The sequence below is a fragment of the Eschscholzia californica genome, unplaced genomic scaffold, assembly GCF_041429995.1.
Source record: "Eschscholzia californica isolate CP2 unplaced genomic scaffold, dmEscCali1.0.p SCAF_2, whole genome shotgun sequence".
Lineage (NCBI taxonomy): Eukaryota > Viridiplantae > Streptophyta > Magnoliopsida > Ranunculales > Papaveraceae > Eschscholzia > Eschscholzia californica.
This window is the reverse complement of record NW_028238309.1, coordinates 47,097,645-47,122,419: the sequence shown is the minus strand read 5'-3', so window position 1 is coordinate 47,122,419 and position 24,775 is coordinate 47,097,645. Positions and strand designations below refer to the sequence as shown.

Below are 24,775 nucleotides of genomic sequence, written 5' to 3'. Positions count from 1 at the left end.
ATTAAAGTGTCTTCTTGAGTTTTCTACGTATCACTTACTCACACTCTAAAACTTTAAACCAATGAACACTATTGCTTTTTAACTAATTTTTTCCTATTGAATTTAAGAGTGACATGTTAAGTAGAGGTATTTTAGAGATCTCTATCTGAGACAAAAAACAGTTTAGTGTGTCTCTATATTGTCACTTACGAAAGAGAATGTTCATTGGAACTTGACAACTAAGACTTTTTGGAGTTATTTTTTTTATTGTCTGAATCTGAATTGACTGAACTGAATTTGTTGAATCTGAATTGGCTAAATTATTTTAGAAATCTGATGTTTGTTTTTTATGTCTGAATTAATAACTCAGAATTATTATTTTGACATTTATACCCTTATTACATGTTGTTGAAAAATGAAACTTTAAACCCTATTTTTTCTCACCCCTACCTTGTTTATAAAAACAAAGACATACCCCTAAAATTCTTTCCTCTATCTTTCTCGTCTCTGTCGTTCCTTTCTCTAAAACAATTCCCCTCTCTCGAACAGAAAGCATCTGGCAATGAAGGTCCGACAATGAAAGCTTGGTAAGGTTTAGACTCTCTAACTCGCACACACTCTCTCTATCTCATTCCTCTCTCTCTCTCTCTCGGACCCTCTTTCTCTCTCTAACAGACCAAGAAGTTAAACCCACGCCAGATCCGACTAGGGTTCACCTCTTTCTTTCTCTCTCTGTCCCTATCTCTCCAATTAATCTTTCGTGAAGTTGAAGATCTAGCGAGGGTTTAAAATCGGTGACCCTTGCAAGATCTGGTGGTTTATTCTTTAGTGGTGATTCTATGTGGTGGTAGTCGGTTTTTAGTGGTGGCGGTCTAGTTCCTGATGTGGTGGTGGTTTTAGTGGGTGGTGGTGGTGTTTTCAGTGGGTGGTGATGGTGGTGGTAGTAGTCTCAGGGGTGGTGGTGGTGGTGGATAAAATAATGACGGAGAATGTTTTGAAGTCTGAAAAATATGGATTACTTTTCAGCCAATTCAGACAATGACTCGATTCAGACAACATTTCAAATTTTCTTAAATAAAAAAACAAACATTTGAAAAGTTAAAAAAACAAACAACACCTTAGAGTTTTTGTTAGAGTGTCCTAATGGGGATGCTCTTATGAGCGGATTACTTGAGGTTATGAGTGGATTAAATGCCTATTATAGCGACATAAGTGGATTTTTTTTTTGAAGATTGACAACAATGGTCATTACAAAGGCATTGATACATCGATGCAATATGATAAGCACGGTAACGACCGAAATACTACTGGGCTAAAGTCCGACGAAATGAAATAGCCTTAAGCGTGGCGAAATTAAATAGCTTAAAGTCACATCAACTATTTTATTTAAGCCATAAGTTCTTTATGAATGGATTATTTGAAGTTATGAGTGGATTAAATGCCTATTATAATGACAGACATGGAATTTTAAGCCATAAGAGCATCTCCAATGCAAAACTCAAAAAAATCTCTATTCGTCCTATTTGTCAAGTTCCAATTGAGATTCTCACTCCTAGGTGTCGAAAATAGAGATCCTCAATTCTTGTATGTCTCCAATGAAACACTCTAGACTCTTTTATTTTACTTACGTGTCATGGTTATTTTTGTAAAAAAATAATTAGTTATTTTGGAAATATACGAAGACTTGATTTCTATTGGTTGAAATTTAAATATTGATGAGTTGGACAATTAGAGATATCTCAAGAGGACACTCTGAAAATAGAGTGTCTTCTTGAGATATCTCTATTCCACTCTCGACACATCATCTTTGAGATCTTAGTTGAGTTTTGCATTGGAGATGAATTTTTAAGAAAAACTCAGAAAATCCTATGTGGCACTCCGAATTTCTAAGATTGAGTTTTGCATTGGATCGAGATGCTCTAAGTTCTTTTGGTTATCTTCTTCGAGACCCACAAAATATCCTCCTCATCAATGTAGTGTGTGGTATATATATATTGTTTTTTCTTAAAGTAGTGGTCTCCTTTGGGTACAAATATAACTTATTTTCAAAAGTCTTTTAATTAAGTATTAAAACAGAAGTCTTTTTCGATAATGCATTCGAAGTGTTTGGTTAGTTATATTAAAAGGACTTATATATTTTTCAGATACAATGTTTGGAGAAAAATTGTTGCAGCTACTTCCTAGAAAAAAAAATCATACAGTATATAAATTAACCACAATATTCTTTTCAATAGACCCATTAAGTTTTCAATAAGCACTTAAAACATGTCATATTTAAGTGGAAAGACATAGGGCAAAGATTCACACTAAGCAAGGTTGAGAAAGACACGTTATTTACCCAATCCAAGTAAGCTTCACTTATTATTTTTCTTTTTATCTTTCTAGTTCTCTTTTCATTTATGTTTTCTTTAGGGTTATTTCCTTAATGGCCCCCTACTTTGTGACCAGCTTCCCGCCTGGCCCCCTACTTTACAAGAAATACACATATGGCCCCCTAAAACCGTTAACTTTAACTTTCCGTCACTCTCTCTCCTCCATCTCTTTTTCTCTCTCTGCCATGTCACGCCACCTCATCTGTTATGCCACCTCATCACCATCTCCGGCAGAGGTCGCCGGCCGGCCAAATTTCCGGCCGGCGACCTTCAAACTAAAAAAAAAAAAAAACATTTTTTTTTCTCTCTTCCTCTCTCTCTCTCTAAAATTACTCCGGCGAAGGGAGACCTTCGCCGGAGTGGTCTGTTCATTGAAGAACAGACCAAGGTCTGTTCAGTGAAGAACAGACCTGGTCTGTTCTTCACGAACAGATCTCAGTCTGTTCGTGAAATGAACAGACCGAGATCTGTTCTTCAAGAACAGACCTCGGTCTGTACTTCAATGAACAGACCGAGATCTGTTCTTCAAGAACAGACCTCGGTCTGTTCATTGAAGAACAGACCACTCCGGCGAAGGTCTCCCTTCGCCGGAGTAATTTTAGAGAGAGAGAGAGGAAGAGAGAAAAAAAAAAAAAAAAAATTTTTAGTTTGAAGGTCGCCGGCCGGAAATTTGGCCGGCCGGCGACCTCTGTCGGAGATGGTGATGAGGTGGCCTAACAGATGAGGTGGCGTGACATGGCAGAGAGAGAAAAAGAGATGGAGGAGAGAGAGTGACGGAAAGTTAAAGTTAACGATTTTAGGGGGCCATATGGGTATTTCTTGTAAAGTAGGGGGCCAGGCGGGAAGCTGGTCACAAAGTAGGGGGCCATTAGGGAAATAACCCTTTTCTTTAATGCAATACTATGTGTTGCTTGCATTCACCCATGTACTTTGGTTGGCACAGGGCGACCCGACCCAAACCACTAAAACAGTCATTTTGGGCCCCAACGTAATGATGGCCTTACATTTTGATTTTTGTATGTCACTTTCTAATAATAATATTCTAAACTAATTTATAACATGTTTTAAGTTGTAGTTCAGTTGCTAAAAATTTTGTTTTGTTGAAGAGGGCAAGAACTCAAAACCTCCCATAACTGCTAATGGAATTTTCGTTTATTTTTTCTAACATGTGTCATATAGTTCTCCAACTTTTAATTTTGTTTGGGCCTTCCCAAATATTTGGGCCGGCCTAGATTGGTAGTTTCACTTCTCCTTCCTACATTTCAAAACTATAATTTGCAGCTTCTATGATTTTATAACACTTTTTACATCAAAAGAGAGGGGAATTTGTCTTTTCCATTGACACTAATTGTTGGTTAAAGTGTGTTTGTGATTATAAAAAAAAAATCAAAATGAGAAAAAAAAAACAGATATTTGAAAAAGATTTAGAAATTCAAATCATTTTATGGATAATAGATAAACTTTCATTTTTTTTCATATAGAGATTCACAAACGAATTGTATGCCTTTAGAAATTCAATCATAACTTTATTACTTTTTCTTTTATGGACGATTATGAATCGTTATATAACTTGTTGGAGCAGTTTGAGCGAAGTTATATGTCTATGGTTTGACTGCCGAGTTAATTTGTAAAAATATAAAGAAACAACTTTTTAGATATTTAACTTCGTATGTGAGGTGTGAAGCACACTTTCGTTGGTGATAACATGTACGTTTTCTTAGAATAGACTTTTACCCGTTCTGAGAAATAAGAAGAAAAAAATTGAGGTAATTTCTCATGTTGTTGTGAAAGTGAATCCAATATCAATGGGAGATAATAGGAAAGAAAATGTAAATTCCAATAACAACTATTCTTTAACTAACTGTCAACTGCCTACCCATGTTGTTATCTGTTTGGATTGATTATGGTGTAATGCTTCTCTTTTCTTTTTTTTTCTTCTTTTTTCTCTTTTTTCTTCTTTTTTCTTTTTTTGCTTCTTTGGTCTAGTCGTTTTCATAGTAGGCATCATTTTATAGGTTCCATTTCTTTTAACCTTTTATGTGTAATTATCATATAACTGCGGACCTCATTTGACAATTTTAGTAAAAGTGGCCTCTGCCAAACAGGCCCATACTGTTAAAAGGCTCCAAATGCTTGGGGAAGTTGAATTCCTAACTTTCAAGAAATCACTATATAAAGTGATTTCGTTCTTCCACTATCCTTTTAAATTTGAAAGATGATAAAGAACAAGAAAAACCAGACAAATTCTAGGCAGAAATCATATATGGCTTGTTATGATTCGAGATTCAGAGAATTAGAATTATTGGGAGGGCAAATCACGGCAATGCCACATGGTGCCAGTTAATGGAGATAAGAGAAGGGACACAAGTTAGAACAAAAAAACTCACCACTCTAAGGAAAACCGAAGAGATACAGGGCCGAATAAGCTCACCACTCTAAGGAAGACTCCGAAGAGATACAGGGCTAGAAATAAGTCGTGGAATTCAAATAAACTTTTCTTAATCAAAATATGATCCTCTAGACAAACTTCAGCTTACAATTTATAGAGTTGGGACATATCTTCCGACTTTCGTTCTAGAAAAGACTGTAGAAAACAACAAGATCCATGAATTAGCATTAATGGTCATTAAGGACTGTGACGAGAGGATTGTGTTGACTATTCGTATGGAATTTGGAATAACTTCTTGTAGAAAATTCGGATTCAGGAACCGTTTGACACATCAGAAATAGACATCTAGGGCTTTCCAACCATATAAAGTTCACTTCGTAAATAATTACCAATCTAAGCAGCTTTTATTGTAAACTTGACCAAAAGTTGTCAGCTTAGTTTTGAAGTAGAGTAGTTAAAGATTCTCCTGAATCACCACATATTATTTCTGCATAGAGTCCGTCTGATTTTTCTTATTCCCTAGTTACTCTTTAAAGTTTGACTTTTCATTGTGTTTATTTGATTCGTCCATCTGTAATAGGTTTTGCTATAACTTTGTTACATATTTGGCTGAGTGACCAAACAATACAATATTTAATGTCGATCGCGATCAACATTGTAGACCTAAAATGGAAAAATAAATAAATACTCTTCTAATAGTGTGACATATAGTCCATGAAACTAGTTCCCATGGATTGAAAAGGAATGTTGAAGCTAAGCTATAACACTACAATATTTCATTTCTTCCAAATGTTAAACAATCGCTAATTCGCTCTCCACATTACTAGTGAAGGCAATTTTCACAAAATATCATTGACAGTAGAAAAAGAGGTAAAATAATTATTCTCTTATCTTTAGGACCCCAAAAATAGTTTTCCTTAACAAAACAAAGTCAATTGGGTCTAATTGGATTGACCAGTTTCACAGAGAAGTCCTCACTCTATGTAAGTGAGCCTTTTCTTTCCTGTAATGATAGGGTTTCACCAAAAATAGTTTTCCTTGACAAAATAAAATCAATTGGGTCCAATTTGATTGATAAGTTCTAGAGAGAAATCCTCACTCAAAGCGGTTTTCGGTGAAAAAGCATCTCCCATGGAAAATAAGAAACCCTGCAAAAGAAGCTAGAAAATAACAACTTGTGATGATAGGGTTTCACCAAAAGCTTGTAAGTGGCCTGAGATACTGAGATGCTAGTGGAGAACATGTCCTCATGTCCTTGTACTGCTCATAGAGAAAGAGAGAGAGAGAATTGAGATTTCTAGGCTTCCAATTTAGAAGAGAGAGAGAGAGAGAAAGAAAGAGGTGCATGATTGTTAGAGATGGGACATGATGGTTGGAGATGGATGCAAACCATGAGATGTTTTCTTAATGTTTGCAAGTACATTGTGAAAGAGTATATTAATTAAAAAGCAAATATTTGTATATACATATAGGAAGCCAGTAAAATCAAATAAATATATGAACAACCCTTTATGCAGTGTTTTTTTATGATGAAAAGTGAAAAACAAGCATCCAACAAAATGGTCCCCTCCTCTGGACTCAAAACTTAACTCGTACGTAGCAAATAATGTAGTATGTTTTAGAGTTAGCAAAGGAGCTAATTAGTTCGATCGTATTCCAAAAGAATCTACTATGTTTCCCATTGGAATCACTTTAGTAGGTTTTAGTTTGTTGTCTATTCGTATACTAATTAGTATATAGTTTTTGGTACCTTTAAATAAATGAGTGCAAATTAGTATATAGTTAATTGGTATAGACTAAGTCTATACAAATTAACTATTCTTCTACGGTTAATTGTAATTACTTTCTCTCGTTGTCCTTATAGATCAAAGAAAAAAAAAAGTATGCCAACAAGTCAAGAAATAAGCTTGATGTGATAAATGATCCGAAAGAATGGTTAATACACACTGCAGTATTCCTCAACGAAATTTTTAAGTGGGTTTGGAAGAGCCCAATTTGATAACAAGGACGGGATAAAGTTACTTTTTTTTTCTATGACAAGTGATGGTGCACAGTCCTATCCATGTCTTATCTATCGATTGATGTTGGCAATGGTTCGATCTATATGGGACCATGCATATTCTTTTTGTTGAAAGGGTATCATAGACTTCTAGCTCGAATTATTAGAGAAAGAAATTGAAATACTCCAAACAGTACGGTGTACCCTATAAATGTTTAACTGTATATAATATGATATCATCCATATGATCATATGTACGGTTAAGTGGAATTTTTCCAAGAAATAACTTGTTAAGAAGTAAGGCATATATGTTTAACATCGACCAATGTCCATCTCAAAATCATCAAAACAATTGATATTCTATACACAAAAGCGTCAAAATTTCTCAATTACAATACTTAGAAAGTTTGTGACGGTTCTTGTTGCTAAAACTTAACCACATTGTAAAACTACTCTTATGAGGTTTGAATTCAAATTCCATAAAATGGAGATTTAGTAAACAAAAAGGCGACAGTATTGATGTTGCAATATCTTGAAATTTCGCAACGGTCTTCTTTCGTTGCTAAAACTCAACTACCTTCTCCAACTTCTATTCTCATCAGTTACTAAATTCAAATCCAGCTCAATTTTGAACCGGTTTAAACATTAATCGAGAAAACTAAATAGTTTCCTCTTCTCTTAAAAAAAGTTCAAAATAATTTTGATATTTTAGAAATTAAATGGTCCCCAAATAGCATCATGATGCATCAAATTTCCAACAAATCTGAAAAAGAAAAAAAGTAAGACTTTAAAACTGTTAGGAATCCAAGTTAGAGAAAAATAAGAAGAGTTTTAGTAAATTCAGAGAGAGAAAGTTACTAAAGAAGGGTTTCTAAATTTTTCAAAACCTCCTTAACTCTTCATTATTTTATATACAAACTCCCATTAGAAAAGTCACAAAAAAAACAGAGCAAACCCAAAAACCTTCTTGTTCTGTTAAATTCTACTAACTTGTTAATTATGGGTGAGAAAGATCAAAAACCTATTGAATTACAGATTTTAGTAAGACCCATGGTTGAATTATCAGAAGAATGTGGAAGTTCTACCTCAGAAGATCATAACAATGGCGAATTTCATCAGCTTGGTCGCGAAGAAGAAGAAGAAGAAGATGGAGTTTATCATGAAGTTAAAGGGTTTAATAAGGTTGATGAAGAAAGAGAAATCATTGAGAAAAGTCATCATGTAAGACCATTAACAACATTAGTTCTTGGTGAGTTCAAGGATGAAGACGACGATGGATTTCGAACACCAACATCTCCTGATAAAAGAATTCCATTGATTCCTAAACAATGTCCACCTGCACCAAGAAAAGATAAATTATACCCATCAATAATGAAGATGACTATGAAAAGGAAAAAATCTTTGAAGAAGATTCGTGGCGAATTATTAAAGATTAATGCTTCTGAAAAGATTGAATTGTAGTTTTACTCAACAACTTGTTGCTAAATTTGGTTGTTAGAAGAAAGTTAGAAATCAACTTTGTTAATTCTCAATTAGTATCTTAATTTTCAATTACCAGGTAGTTTCTTATGTTAATTAAGTAACCTAATTGTGTTATTAGTAGGGGTGATTTTCAATTAATCCTCTTTCTCTACTTTGAACTTCCTCTTAGTTAGCTTCTTTAGTTTGGGATATTCTCATCTTAACTTTTTCTCATGTGTTTTGTTTGTTATGGATGATGATGATGATTATAAAAGTTGCAAATCTGATATGAATAAAGTTGGAAAAGTTTTTTGAGAAGATCAAAAAAAACCCTAGCACTTATAACACTAGAAAAAGTGGATTTGTTATACATACATATCAATGTATAAGATGATCAATAATGTATAAATGTCTTATGCAAATTTTTTTGGTCTTTATTTTCTATACAAGAGGAAACAGATTTTGAGAACCCAACAACTAACAGAAGAAATTTACGAATTTTGTCGATATGTCAAGAGTTCAACCAAAAAGGTTTTCTTCATTATTTTTTGGAGTCAAAAGAAAGTATGCAATTTCATAAACTTTAACTACTGTTGCTATAGTAATATTATTATGTCCGACAGTCTTGCCTATGCTAGGCGGATGAGTTGAGTTAGCAGTCTTGAATGGGTCGAGTCGAGTAACCTTCTTTAGATGCTCGGTCGACCCAGGCTGGCCAACTAACTTGTGGCCCTAGCCCCTAGGGTCGGGCAGCTAGTCAAGGAATAGTATCATCGTTAATATACATATATGTGTATTAGGTTTCAAGGTAAATATGTTGAAGAGCAAAAAATTCAAGGGGAGTTTGTGAGGGAAGGAGGCGTCTTTAACACTTACAGGAGGCGTCATTAACACTTACAGGAGGCCCTAGCTTCGGCCTCGGGAAGGGGGCATGATGGGGCCGCCAGTTTGAAAGGAGCGCCTCTAAAATTTCCGAGGATAAAATGCCTCCCAATATCTGGTGGATTAGTTTTACTCGTCATTATTTGCGTGTTGTTGAGGGTAGGGGAGCTAACTAGACAACTACTTAAGTTTTTTTCTTTTTTTTTTTTTGTTGAAAGCAATAGGTCAAAAAGAGTAACCAGTACCATGAAATTGTCAATGGAGAAACAATCGTTACACGCAAGAACGAAGTGGCTCATATTAAGACAATTTGATACATATTCAGGGAAGTAAGATATGATCAATTTTCAATTAAAAATAGAACATTACATTTTCTCAACCCTTACAATATTCAGACCTCACAAATTCAAACTCAATAGCAACAATTCTCTGAATTAGAGAATAACAAACCATCTACAGAGGATACCCAAATCTAGCATAAACCCTAATCTTTAAACCCAAATCCAATAACTCACTTGATAAATACACACATTTTAAGCGTGCAAATCTTCATACATTTTCACGAAAAAGGAAACGCATTAAGGTTTCCTTCCTCCTTTTGCTTCCTTTTCCAGTGCCAAAAATCTACATAGCAACAAGCGAAGTTTAACTTTTTTACATGAAACCCAAAATCCCATTTGATCTTATCTCAAGGTTTATCGTCGACTATCACATTTTCAGATGCAATCCTTCCTGAATTTCGACCGCCTAATCTTCCAAATGAACCCATACCTGATATACCCTTAAAGCTACTACTTCCCTCACTCAAGTTCTGTGATTTTCTATGCTTCCTTAGCTTGGCATTTATGTCTTTATCTATGTCATTTTCGATCTTGTTTTTGGCAACTACAAGTTTCCCGATGTTGCTTCTGCAAAAGGGACAGATTGGGATAGGAGCAATTGAAGTAGTAGGATTAGGCTTGTTGTGACAGCACAAGGCTAATGTGCAATTTGCACACATCTGGTGGCCACAATCTTGAACCTCGATCGTGCAGACTTGATCGAAGCAAATGCAACATAGTTCGTTGTCGCTTATCTCAGAGATATCGTCGTCAACCCCGGAATCAGAAACTGACGGAGAGGATGGTGAGTATGATGTACCCTTCAGACTAGTCTTCTCTCTCTCTTTGTTAGCTTCCATTAGAGCCGTTTCTAGTAGGAGCTTTGCCTCTGGGTTAAGCTCACTGATGAACTTCAATGGAGATGGCCAAACAAGAGGCTCTGCTGAAGATGGATCCAATAGAGCTGCACATGCTCCGTGTCTATGCTTAAGCGCTACCACATATGGGATTCTCCTGCAGTCAAAACCGAATTTTATGAATTTAGCAACCAACATAAAACAATTATCCCAACTTAAGCTTTATGAGTTTAGGAATCCCCTATGTCACTGTATGTGTAGCTAATCTTCGGTAATTTTCGGAGTTACACTAATAACTCAGGCAAATCCATCTACCAAATTAACTCATATAAACCGTCCCCCTTTACACAATTCCTCACACGATACTTGTCTAGCCCTTAAGAGTAACTCTAGGTCTTATTCCATATAAGCTTCAATCTGGACTTAACCTATCAACGATCGCGAAATTCCATTCGGAGAGAAAAGGGGTATAGTAATTAGATCAAGTAATTATTGATCAATTTGACTAAATCATATTGAGCAATGTTTATGAAAATTTCGGTGAATTCCTTAACTAGATTCTAATACAGTTCAAATATCTAGCAACCTCAATAATTGGAGAAAAAACAAATCGTTGTTGAGATTATATACCCAGTTGCATCTCTTTGAAGTCGATCTGCTCCCCAGGCAAGAAGTGCTCGAATACAATCCAAAGAACCTCCTCGAGCTGCCAAGTGAAGTGGTGTGCTCCCTAAGCATCTGTAGTTACGAGGGGAAATACTTGATCCGATTAGGATTTGTGAAATTCTTCGATGAATTTAAGAAATAGAAGATCTAATAGGTACCCATGACCGCCAGTCGAAGCACAGACAAGACCTCCATTGTTTAACAGAATATGAACACAATCGGGCTGTCTTTGCCTAGCGGCTAAGTGCAATGGAGTTGCTCCATTATCATCTCTAACATTAACAAATCGAGTGAAACCCCTGTCATTTCATCAAATACATGAAAGGACATTAAGTTTCTACGAGATCTTAACATTAACCACAGAAACCCTAATATGAGAAATCAATACCCACCATGAATTTGAAACAGGGGAAGAATGGGCAGCTGAAAGAATGGCTTGTAAGCACTCTGAGTGACCATAATAAGCAGCATAATGCAAGCAAGTTCTTCCATTAACAGAATCAAACATCAAAATCTAAGATTCAAGAAAAGAAAACCCATAATCAAAATCAGATCTTTATTCAGAATCTAATTAAAATGAGAAGACAATTAGGGTTTTTTACATTTGCTCCAGCTTCCAGTAGCTTTTTCATGCAGGAGATCTTCCCATGCATTGCTGCCAACATAAGTGGACTCTAAACAAACAACAAAATCAAAATATGATTAAACCAGAGCACCAGAGGATAAGAAAAATCAAATTTCTACCCTAATCCTTTCAAATGAAACATCAAATGAAATAATTTAGGTACCTGTTTATAACGATTCACAATATCTGGGTTTACCGATTGATCCAATATCAATGAAAGAATCTACCAAGTACCCACCAAAGAAAAACACAAATTCAATCAGAATCAGAGATACCCATTATTGGAAACCCACAAAAATTAAAAAAAAAACCAAAATTTATAAAGAAGAAGATGAATACCTCGAGTCGGCCATTGGCAGCTGCAATATGAAGTGGGGAGAGCTTATCATAGACAGTGGTTTGATCCAATAGACTTGGATCTCTGTTTAAGAGAAGCTTAACCGATTCAATATCACCAACTTGAATCGCTTTGAATAAAACATCTTCAAGACTCGCTCTGCAACTCAGTGACTGACCCATGATTCTGATCACTTCAAAGTGATTAGAAGTTGGAAATTCTCACTTCTTCTTCTTCCGCCCTTATCGTTCGCCACCTTCCTCCACACAGAGAGGGTGGCGTCGATAATGGCTAATGAAGAAGAAAGGAACAAGAACAACAACACTAATTAAGTATGAATGCGATGAGTTAGAGAGAGAGAAAGTAGAAGGAGTTTTAGAGAGAGAGAGAAAGAGTTGGGATTTTGGAGCTGCCCGTGTGTACAAGGCATCTGACCGTGAGACTTTCGGGTACCAATTAAGATATTTCCGGGAACATATAATCAGGAAAAAAAATGGATTTTTATATGTTTTTTTATGAAAGTGATGATGTCCAACTAGGTCGTACATCTACAGTTACGACCTAACTTTTTGACCTTACAATTTGCACATCATTGATGGTAGTTTCTTGAGATGTGTGTGATTTGGGTAATCGAGGACATCAATGGAGTAGCTACGTCAGCAGAGATCAGTGAAATCCGGTTTTTAAGCAGAGATCTCGGCCGTTAAATAACTCATGTTCTTTCACAGTTTTATGGGCTCCTAGCCTCCTACTGATCAGATGCAATATATTTTGAAATATAAAAGTATCATGCCCATTATTATAATAGTAAATTAAGATTATACCAAACCATGGAAGTGCCAAGATCTAATCCCATTCGAAAGGCTCCTATTCTATACCTGCCTAAACATTATATTCTTGATTAATAGATGAACGTTTTTCAGTGGACTCCTCTCACACATTCTTACCTCTTTTCTCTAAAAAAAAACGGTTGAGTATACAAGTTGTTTGGATTGGGTTATGACCTTTGCCTTGGTTTTCGACTTCAAATCTTCTTTGACTAACGGATGTATTAAGAGGATTTGCAATTTTGAAATTTCATATTCTAGTTGTTTGATCAAATGAGGTTGATGAAATGTTTTATGAGGTGAAATCTAAATACAAAGAGGTAGACTTTTTCACATGTCCATTACTAAAACAACATGTTATTCTATTGATATCTTTTTAATTAATAAATAATGTAAACATATAAATAGTGGGCACAATTGTAACTATCTTCCACCGCAAAAAGAATGCTCACAACTAGGCAAGTTGTCGACGAAAGAGTGGTGCTAGTGTATCAGTGGTTGCCCAGTATAAAATATTTGAGACGTCTTCAACTTCAATGTTTATAAAGAACGGGAAATAATAGCATAATACTCCCGTTATGTAGACAAATAGTTGTAGGATATTTGTACGCTTTGAGGTGCTTAAATTACTTTTCTTTAATTTAATTAGATTCCCTGATGTCATGAATAGAATCTGAATATGAGACCTTTACGCTACCACCTAATTTAAATGTAAAAGACTTGTTTGAAAATGAGAGGTTAAAATTGATCCAAGCGTGTAAACTAAATCAACTTATTAATAATATATGGGTTTCTTAATCTATTTATTAAATATTCTGTGTGTCACCTACATTAGTATAGTTTGTTAATCATGCAGTTGGATGAAAATTACTAACTATAAGATCCTTTTCGTAATTAACAAGTTATAATCAAACCTATTTTTATTTTTCATTTTTTACTTTTAAGACAAAAGTAATTGAATTTTGAGATCAGTTTTTCGATAGATTAAACTGTCTGGATTTCAAATAACTAATAATTAAATTAGGTTTACTTTTGGTATAGTGTTCCAAAATTTTATTGAAAAATGATCAATTTGTAACTGTACATATAGATGTCGAACAATTGATTTCTTGTGAAAGACGAGAAATGTAGGTAAACAAAAAGTGGTGCAGCCGGGATGAGTTCTTTTATATCTATTTTGGAATGGATTTTTCAATTCTTTTAATGTATTGATTTGATTTTTTTTTTTTTAATTTCGTGTGACTTTATTTTTATGATTAATTTGTATCTTTTGACTTACCAATACAAATTTTCTTATACCCATTGGCTGGTGTTTGCCTTTTTCTACTTTTGTTTTCTTGATTCCTTCTTTTAAGAATAAAAAAGACTTTTTATTCATATTTGTTTCCTCATATTCAAATTTGTCGGCTAAATATAAACAATTCCCAACTACAATTTCTTTCCCAACAAAAAAAAAACTACAATTTCTTATGTACTTGTTTACAGCTAAACCTTATATTAAAAAAAAAAAGCCCCATTAAAGATTTTATATGCCCTAAAAGTGCAATGTAATGTATGGGCAATCTCATTATCTTTTCTGATGGGTAAAACGTTAACTAACTATTTATCGTAAGGGGCGCCTAAGGGGTTTCTTTTGTCATTTTAGGTAGGCAATTACCTATTTCAACAAAGAAAAGGTATCAAGTGCTAAATGTAACGACTTACATAAATCGTAGTCGACTTCCAAAAGAAGAATAACAGAAAAAAAAAAAAGGTAGGCAATTGCCTATTCATTTATTCTTAGTTAATTTTCTCAAACATGAAAAGGTGGAAAAGGTATAAAGTGTATCTTTTCAATTTTATTTGTTAAAAAGAATATTACATTGTGTTTATGTCAGTTCCAATATGACTCACACTTTTTTTGTCCAACTAGGACGAGTTTAATTCTTATATATTTAACTTATTTTACAAAGTAATCTTTTAGTTCAAACTTGTTTTACAATATAGAATAAGACTTAGATAAAGAAAATCTAAATTACAAAAACAAATACCCTAAAATTTATCTGAAATCAATTTTCTTATTAGATATTTAGATATAAACTCCGATAGAAAACAATAGCCTAATAAGTAAGATGTGTTATAACTCATACGTGATAATGTATTAAGCGTTTTGTATTAAGGAACCACAAACCTCATGTTTATCTTCTCAATGAGGCCCATGTGGGTTTTGTTGTGTTCAATCAGGAAAACAAATGCACCATGTTAAAAAATATATAAAAAGATGAAGTGTTCAGATCCATAATAGAAACATGAGATATGTTCATGTGAGGATAAATAAACCGTAAAATCTGGTTTTGAGAATTGATTATTTAAATGAATTGATAAAAATATTTACTAAATTGTTTGTTTGATTCATGTACGTGCAACTGCAATGTATGTATATGCTTGAGTTCACGTGCTGTCCGGAAACAATAGTTTTTATATTTTCTTGATGCTCTACAAATAATATACCTGCATCTACCACATTAGTGATGCAGAGATATTGGCTGAGAAACAACCAAGAATAAAAGAAATAGGATTAAAATGTTAAATTTGAAGCTTTCGGTGCGAGATCGCGTGAAGTTTGAAACAGTGATTCAGTGAGTGACCACATTCAGAGTAAAATTAAATTGTTTTAGTGCTCAAAAAGGCATTGTTTAGGATTGTTTCTATCTTTCGTTAGTTTTCTGTTTTTGCGAGCTTTTTGCAATTTTGTTTCTAGAAATTCTATTAGTTAGAAGTTTTTTTTTATTTGTTCAGCGTGTCTCGAATCCTTGACCTCTAGGATGGAAGACTATACCTCTTATCACTCCAACCAAAGGCTGTTGACATTAGTTAGAAGTTGTATATGATTTAAAAACAATAGTATTATACAAAAGGCTTCATCTATTGTTTTAGGTGTTAAATTCAGTCAATAAAAATTCAACAACTTTTCAAATTTTGAAAATCTTCGGTACATTCGAGTTTTGAGCCGTCGTTTATTAATCTTACCAAAATTTCAGTTGTGCCCATTAGTTTGAGTTCAATATTGTGTTTGTGCACTATTGACCAAAACAGTTTCTTTCTACAGGAATAAAGTGGTGTGTATTCTTTTCAGAACCAGGACTGAAATCTGATTCGCAGTCTAATTGACTCCAGTTAGTCAAAACATTTTGTTTTTTATTTAAATCGTACTTCTGATTCGCTTAAATGAAAATTCTGACTAAATTTTGTGTCTGACATAAAATAAACCCCATTGTACGTATTGAATGACTATTATTTATTGAATGACTATTTGTAACTAGTTTGACTTAATATTTGCTCATCCCTCATTTATTTTTTATTTCTAAGATAATTAGTAATGTAATATTTCTGTCGAACGTAAAACCAAGACTAGAGTGTTGTGGAACTCGGCTTGGTAACCACTCTAACCCAGGGTTGATGACTTCATCTTCTCCCAACCATCCAACCTTACCATATGGTATCCACTTCTTGCAAATCCTGCAAAATGAATTTGAAGAGAGGATTTTTTTTTTATTTTTTCTCTCTCTCTCTCTCTCTCTAAGAACTCCGGCGAAGGTCCTTCGTCGGAGTTCTTAGAGAGAGAGAGAGAGGAGAGAGAAATAAAAAAATATATATTTTTTTTTTTTAGTTTGAAGGTCGCCGGCCGAAAATTTGACCGGTCGGCGACCTCTGCTGGAGAAGGTGATGAGGTGGCGTAACAGATGAGGTGGCGTGACATGGCAGAGAGAGAAAAGGAGATGGAGGAGAGAGAGTGACGGAAAGTTAAAGTTAACGGAAATAAGAGGCCATATGGGTATTTCTCGTAAAGTAGGGGGCCAGGCGGGAAGCTGATCACAAAATTGGGGGCCATTAGGAAAATAACCCAAGAAATTATAAGTGAACATGCTTCTAGTTACCAAGGTGACATGGGACTATCTTTGATTCCTTTCAACTTATTAGCTAACTAATGTACTCCAGGTCGTAGTAAAAATCACCACTCTTGGATTTGGAAGAATATTAATAAAGTCTACAACCAGGTTCAAGATCTGACCTGTTGGGAAATTCACTCAGGTACAGAGGTCAATATCTGGAATGACAGTTGGATTCCAGATCTTCAACCTCCTCTCCATAATGATAATAACTCGAGCCTTATCAAGGTCTCTCAGCTCATTTCGAATGATGGGTGGAATGAAAATATTCTAGCAGAAACGTTTGATGTGGCTACGAGCAATCTAATTAAAACTATCCCCATAGATAGTAGTGGAAATGATCATATTAGATGGAAACTTTCGACATCAGGGAAATTCACAGTTAAGTCCATGTATAATCACCTGAGAAATAACATCAGCTCTACCCCTAATACCCCCTATAACTGGAATTTCATTTGGTCGATCCCCACCATACCACGTATACAACTTTTTATCTGGAAAATTTGCACTAAAGCTTTACCAGTTAAAAATCGTATTGGCAAATATATAGGTAATGACTTTCTATGCACAAAATGTCCTACTCAGGAAACTATGGAACATGCACTGTTACATTGTCCCATAGCGAAGAACATTTGGTTCTACTTTAATGTTATCACAGAAAACATTAGTTCGATAATAGATTGGATTTTCTCTTGGCAGAACTCACCTCAGAAAACCACAACCGTTAATGGATCCCACTTTGCGACGATTCTTTGGTTTATCTGGAAAATGAGATGTGATAATTGCTTCCAACAGATCATTTCGGAAACCAACTCTGTCATAACTAACATTAAGAGCTTTCCTGAAAAGTTAGTAGAAAAGAATAGAAATAACTCATCTAAATGGAAACCTCCTGTAGACCCTTACATCAAAATCAATGTAGATGCCTCTTTCATCTATGTTACAGAGCAAATTGGGATTGGCCTCATTGCTCATAATGATGAAGCCAGATTTCTTGGTTCCTTTGCATCTTCGGAGAAAGCGAGAAACAGTGAAGAAGGTGAAGCTGTTGCGATTTTACATGGACTCCTCTGGGCTAATCATAACAATCACAAGAATATTATTATCGAACGTGATAATATTAATCTCATCAACCACCTCAATAATCAGAAGCATACCATCCACTGGTACTCTAATATTCATATCAAGAAGATCAAGGAAGCTGCAAGAAGATTGGATAGGGTCTAATTCAACTACACCAATAGGTAGCTGAATGATAATGCAGACAAAGTGGCTAAATGGGCTAGAAAAAAGAATTCGTCTAAGTTATGGAAAGTTGTTCCATCTTTTTTAGTTAATAAGTACTGTAATAGTGTTCTACTCTGAGTTTATTTAATGTATTTTATTAACAAAAAAAAAAAACTAACTAATGTTCTCATGTTACATTTATTATTTATATTTTCTCATTTTCTTTGGAATTTCAAATGTTAGAAAAAAAAAAGTCACCACTATAATTATTTTTTAAGTTCCCATTCCCATATATTTAAAGTTAGTGGTTAAAAATGTCACTACTATAATTATTTCAATATTGTTGTCTAATTGCATTAGTTGCTCTGACTTTTAATCTATTCAAGATGAAATTGGAAGGGAACATGTGGGACTGACTGAAATCAAAATAATACTCCATGGGTCATTTGTTTTTTTGTTGAACGAATGGGTCATTTCATTTGTTAGTCATCATTGACACCTATATCAATTTCTTCAATAATTCAATCAATAAATATTAATTTTGGCATAAGAGAAATAATATTTTCCACCAAAATTACTTTATCTTATTGATAACACCAACCAAGGGCCCTAGCCAATTTATAAAAAATCAATATTGGCATGATATCTTCTCTTGTCTTTTGTATTTTCCTTCAAAAACATTCATCAGTATATCAATTCGCTTAAGACTTAGATTACAAGTAAAAAAAAAAAAAAAGAATTTTTAAAAAAAAAAACCATCCAAAATGATCAAAACTTTGTCCCAACTACTAAAATTTTGCTTGTAATCAATAATTTCTTTCGACATGGTTTAGATTCCACCGATTCTCGACTTACTATTGATAACTCAATTTATCTTAGAATCCGATTACAAATGTCATTATCAAGCCCAAAGATGTTAACTATCATTCACAATCTGGTGGGGGTGATGGGTGCAACTTCCACAAATGCAAGCAAGAAAACAAGAGAATGAGTTAACTCAACATTTGCTAGTTAGATACATTTGTTAGGTAGATTTACCTACTTTAAATTTGATAGACAGACACGTAGAAAATTGTACAATATGTATTAAACAATAATTAGACGTAACGCGTGCCCCGTTCGTTTTCCTGTAGATGTGTTAAATCGTGAAGTACTCAAAAGACTCTTTAAGCCGAACGATTTTCCTCCATATACACCAGTACTGCCATGGATGTTTAGTTCGGTTAGAACTGAAATACAACACGACCGTTTTAGAATCCCATCAAATTTGAATTTTTGAAAACTTAGGAGATTAATTGCAACTTGCGAGCTTGAGTCCAACCTCAATCCCTTGCAACTCATGCAATGTTATTGTTATCGAATTTGTAGTTCCAACCACTCCACCGTGCACATTTCCATAATAACCTCGAACTGTATCACCATAGCCACCTCTAGCATTTCGCAAAGACCCATCAATATCAACCATCATAAAGCCGACCATAGGTGGTTCTGTGGTTTCCATTTGCAAATTGTGCTCTGATTAGTGAAAGTTACAGAGACTCCTATATTATCGGAAAAACCAGGTGTTCTAATTTGACCTCAACTTCCATTTTCACAACGGTAATCTTCGTCCTTATTCGTTCCTTGTCTTCTAGAACAATTACTCCCCTTATGCCTTTCATGTTACCTCAACAGTGGGCCAATAAGTGTACATGTACAAAGAAATCTAAAATTTAAAATAGAAAGGGACCAATTTATAGACCGTACATTAGACAGATAACATAAAAAGTGAGAGAGAAGCTCAACAACTCAGGGTTACCCAAAGCCGCCACCCACCTTGAAATATTTGACCGTACCATACAACACCCTTTGGTCAAGGTCGTCGATTTAAAAGTAGAGAGTGAAGATTTATTAATGATTGACCACAACTAGTCTCAACTTGGAAGTCAAAAGCGTTCAAGGTGACAGCAGTCATATTTGGGGTGCTTATATAATCTCTCTTTACTCTCTAGTGAACAAAGGTTCCAACAGCAAAGTTCTTCAGTTATCTTTTCCGGCCGCATTGTGTTTAGTTTTAAGTTAAGGGCCACCCTTCATAATATGCAAAATAAGCCCATTTTATTTGTTTTTTTTTTTTTTTGAAATGCACATTTTATTTGCTAGTCCTACATTAATGGAAAAGTTACACGCACTCATTTATTCATGGGTCAATTCCGTTTTGGCTCTCAATTTGTGACCACTTGGCCATTTTAGCCCCCCGTATGTGTCCGACAGTTCGTTTTGACTCCCAATTGTGTCTGGCAGTTCGTTTTGGCCCTATTTTTTTTTTCAAATATACCTATTTTGCCCTTGTTGTATTTTTGTGATTGATTTATTGCATTTTTTAACTTTTTTTTACTGAATCTTTTCTTTTTCATTTTATCTCTCTATTTCGTCATTGTCTCTCTCTCAAACTTTTTCTCTCTCTGGCATTCCTTCTATTTCTCTTCCCTCTTTACCACCGCCACCACCATCATCTCTCCGTCATCTCATCTTCAATCTTAATTCTTCTTCCAAATAAATCCCATAACAACAAAAGATTTATATAGAATTTTCTATAAGAAATGATTTTGGATCTATTTAACAAAACAAACTTGACCTAATTTGTTCAAAGATAAACAAATACATTGGGGTCGAACTTCATGATTATCATCATATAATCAAAAATCCAACCAGAGAAGAATAATTTGAAGTTTGGAAAGATGCTTGTTTGTATTCCAACAAATTTTGCATCAAGAGTTGGGTTATGTTGATTATAACCCTAATAATTAATATGAACTTTCTTACTCAAAGTTAATGATTTATAAGCATATGACAATTAATTTGAACTTGCTTACAAAATTTTACGTTTATTCATTTATAACCCTAACAATAAGTTGTAGTAGAAGAACCAAAAGTCGAGTCAGATTGGTTTGGTTTAGTTGAAGAAGGCCCTATATCACAGAATGCCATCTCTCGGTAAATCGAGAACGCCCAAATTCAGTGCCAACACTTAATCACTTCCACCACAGCTATCAAGATTTATACTTTTCAAATTTTATTGCTAATAATTATTGGGATTATAACCTTCAAAAGTTGAAAACCCTAAGTGGTGGTGACATGGTGGTGGTGGCGATCTATTTTGGCTTTGAGTTTAAACAGATCTGCATACTTAACATCCGAATCGGCACGACATGGTGATGGTAATGGTGGCAGCGGTGGTGGTAGAGAGAGGGAGAGAGAGAGAGAGAGAGAGGGGGAGGGGGGAGAGAAAGAAGTTGTTGGAGGGAGATAAAAGAAGAAGGTGAGAGAGAATGATAAAGGGAAATAATTTCTGTAAAGTAAAATAATAATAAAAGAATTACAAAAATGCCACAAGGGCAAATTGAGTATGTTTGACAAAAATAGGGGGTCAAAATAAACTGTCAGACACTTATGGAGACCGAAACAACCACTTAGTCACAAATTGGGGGCCAAAATGGAATTAACCATTTATTTATTCACGCAAGTATAATTTGAATGGGCAATTTAGTCTGACCAAGTCTGGGTGTTATTCACACAAAGAGAGAACCAACACTTCTCCATTTCTGTCGGTAGCCTCACCAACCACAATCAGAGGCGAGGCTTCCAAGGGGCATGTGATCGGTAGCCCCACAAGCTCCAACGTGACCTCCCTTTAACATCACTCCAAAGTCCATTATTAAAAGAAAATTTTATTCTTATGCATACCCACCACCATCAATATTAAGTATAGTTCATGCCCATTGGAAAATAGTCTTGAGGCCACCTATCTCTAATCCAGTTCTTCGCATGTGAAACTATATTACACGTATGTTTTTCATAATTTAATTTTTTTCGTAAACTTAATCTGTTATTTAACAAACCTTTTGTAATTATCTGCTCTCTAAAATTTGGTCCTTGTTTCTTTTTTCGTAAACTATAATAAATTTTTTTTCGTAAACTTAATCTACTACCTTAAATATTTAACTCCATTATTTATAAATGAAAGTGTAACTGATATACAATAAAAAAAATAAATGTAAACATGTTACTGTTAAAAATGTGATTGTGGATAGCCAGTCGCCTTAAAAATCAAACAAGACAAAAATCTTATTATATGGACTTTAATATTGATCTACTTTTAAAATGTTGATCAAATGTAAATTTTGTCTGTTAGAAAGTATGTATCATTTTTTCTTCCCTTGTCTTTATATTTTCATTTGAAATGTAATTTTTTTTTTCAAAATTTTAAATCAAATTACCTTAAAAATGTAATTCAGAATATAATGAAATTTACATATGTATTTTGTATGATAACCTCAAATAATGTCAAACAAAAATCTGTTGATTCGAACAAATTTCGTCCAAGATAATCGTTTTCCAACTATGACGAACTATTGTGTAGGACCAATTTTTTTTCATATTGAGTCGATTCAGAAGGCATTCAATATAGTAAAATAAAACACAATGATATTTAGTTTTTTTATAGTTAAAAGAGAGGAAAATTATAAGGCCCAAAATTCGGGTCAAAATAGCAAATGAAGCCCAACCCGGAATAATAATGCAAAAAAAACCCAAAATTTGAAATTACAAAACATTTATGAAAATTTCTGAACAAAACACAATTTGCTCTCAACAATTTTGTATTTGCTCTCAACAATTTTGTAAATGTATGAACAAATTTGTTTTTGTTCACACATAATTATATATGTTGTCACAGTTTCAAAAGTGTTGTAATAGTTTCAAAAGTGTTGCCAACAGTTTAAAAATTGGGTTTTTTTTACATTATTATTCCCGGGTGGGTTTTTTTTTCGTATTTGGGCCCAAATCTTGGGCTTTTCTTACATAGTTTCTAGTTAAAAGTACCCTCATAAAAGAAATTTTTGGCCTTGCCACTGACCACAACCACCATCTCATCTCTTTAAATCAAGCGGGTAAGAGTTAATTTCTCTCTCTCTCTCTGATGCTTGGCTGGGTACATACAGAAACTCTAGCTTAGATTGTTCATACATATAGTGGCGGACCCAGGATTTTTTGCTTGTGGGGTCACATTTTAGTAGTAGGAAACAAGATTTAAATGATACTTGCAAATACTCATAACATATGTATATATATAGGTGTCCACCGCGCCAAGTAACAATTTTAATCTTTTTGTGCTACAAAAAACAAATTTAGGTTTCTTTATGTGTACTCATTTTGTTATTCATGTAATTTTAGCACATTGAAGTCAAATAGTTGACAAAAGGAAAGCCTCTTGATAACTTAAAGTTCATGCTGTGGATGAAAGGATATTGTGATATCGTCAATAATGAGCTTATTAACAGGTGCCCTAAAAAACCCCTTAAAATCTAGGTTTTACGGTGAACAAGTGACGTTCTTCTTTATTTTGTTGCAAAGGTACTAGTCATTAATGAATCATCGTAGTATTATAATAAAATTTTGGAAGCAAATTAGGAACATAATTGAAATTTATCGTACAATTATTTCTTTTCGCCCATTTTGCAAGAGTGTCTACGGGGGAACTGCCACATTTAGGAATAATATGGGAGAATTTGGTGTGGCTGAATTGCGGGGAGACTTTCTTGATTTTCCTTATGTATCCTATTGAGATTGACTGCCACATGATAGGTTTCTTGACATCAATAAGATGGTTGACAAACGCCGCGTTATCACCTTTAATTAAAATATATTTAAACTTGCATATGGTTGCCCATTGTATACCAAATAAGATTGTTTTTGTGCTTCACTTTCTCTCACATTCCTAGCTCTTATAGTAGACGTTTTAGCTGCCATAAACCGAGCATTATGATTATGAATGATACAACTCATTCCTCCTATTTCGTTGATCTACTTGAAGAAAGCATCAACATTAATTTTGATAAAAAGGTTGGTTTGCGGTATCCAAATTCTACTTTTAGGAGAGTTCTTTGCCAAAGTACGAGCATCAGTAAGAATTGAAGAGACACATATTTGGCCAATTACTTTTTTAGGGAAGAATGAATCGATGGAGATAAAAATATACCTCCACTCATGGCTTCGTGAAGTGCGATGGACTCAAAATTAACAAAAAAAGAATTTATGAAGGCATGAAAACTACTTTAAAGGTTTTGGTGTTTTTAATGGAGGTTTGGGACTATAACGGAGAGTAGTTTCAGTGAGAGCATCTCTAGTGGGCACTATGAAAAAAAAAACTCTAAAAGTCTTAGTTGTCAAGCGAGTTTTAAGATTCTCTTTACTAAATGTCAAAATAGAGACACTTTAAAAAAAATTTTATCTTCAACGGAGATCTACAAAATACCCCCATTGAATTAGAACAGGAAATTCGGTCCAAGAGCCCGCAACCCGGACGTTCAAACCCGTCCTGAATGTAGTTTATTGGCGCCCGATATCTGGATCGGGCAAACCCGATCTGTTATATAGGGCATGCATAGGTGGGGCCCACACAGGATCTCGCACCTGTCACCCCGACCCGATATACCCGCACACTACCTGCCCAATTAGAGGGGCAATTTTAGTAAGAAAATGACATGTCAGTAACATTTGAAGGAATGAAAGACAGAAAAATATAAAAAAGGAGCCAAATAGAAAACTGGCCATCTTTAAGACTTTAAGGGGGCATTTTGGTGATTTGGTCATTTTAGGGGCCCAAAATGAAATTGACCCTTTCTTTACACTTTACATAGTCGCGCATAGGGGTGGGAATTGGGCGGGTATGGGCGCCCATGGGCACTTGAAGCATCGGGCTGGGCTGGGCGGGTCGGGCACAAAATTTCAATGGCTATTAGGGTAAGCGGGTTAATCGGGCGGGCAATTTTAAAATTTGCCTTGTCCATTACCCGCCCAAGCCCATTAAGAAGCTCGGGTAATTCGGGTATGGGCGGGCGGGTAGCGGGTAATCTCATGACTTG

The 24,775-nt window shown here is 34.7% G+C and overlaps 1 protein-coding gene across 1 annotated transcript; it reads right to left on the bottom strand.

Annotated features, from left to right (window-relative positions):
• Positions 1–9,402: 9,402 nt before the first annotated feature.
• LOC147558465 (putative E3 ubiquitin-protein ligase XBAT31) lies at positions 9,403–12,364 on the bottom strand. The gene is made up of 7 exons (XM_086660122.1): positions 11,890–12,364; positions 11,714–11,773; positions 11,528–11,599; positions 11,318–11,439; positions 11,084–11,224; positions 10,890–10,997; positions 9,403–10,416 (listed from the first exon to the last, which is right to left on the bottom strand). The coding sequence occupies exons 1-7, from the start codon at positions 12,067–12,069 to the stop codon at positions 9,771–9,773; spliced, it is 1,329 nt and encodes a 442-aa protein (XP_086516248.1). The 5' UTR covers positions 12,070–12,364; the 3' UTR covers positions 9,403–9,770.
• Between the last annotated feature and the right edge of the window lie 12,411 nt (positions 12,365–24,775).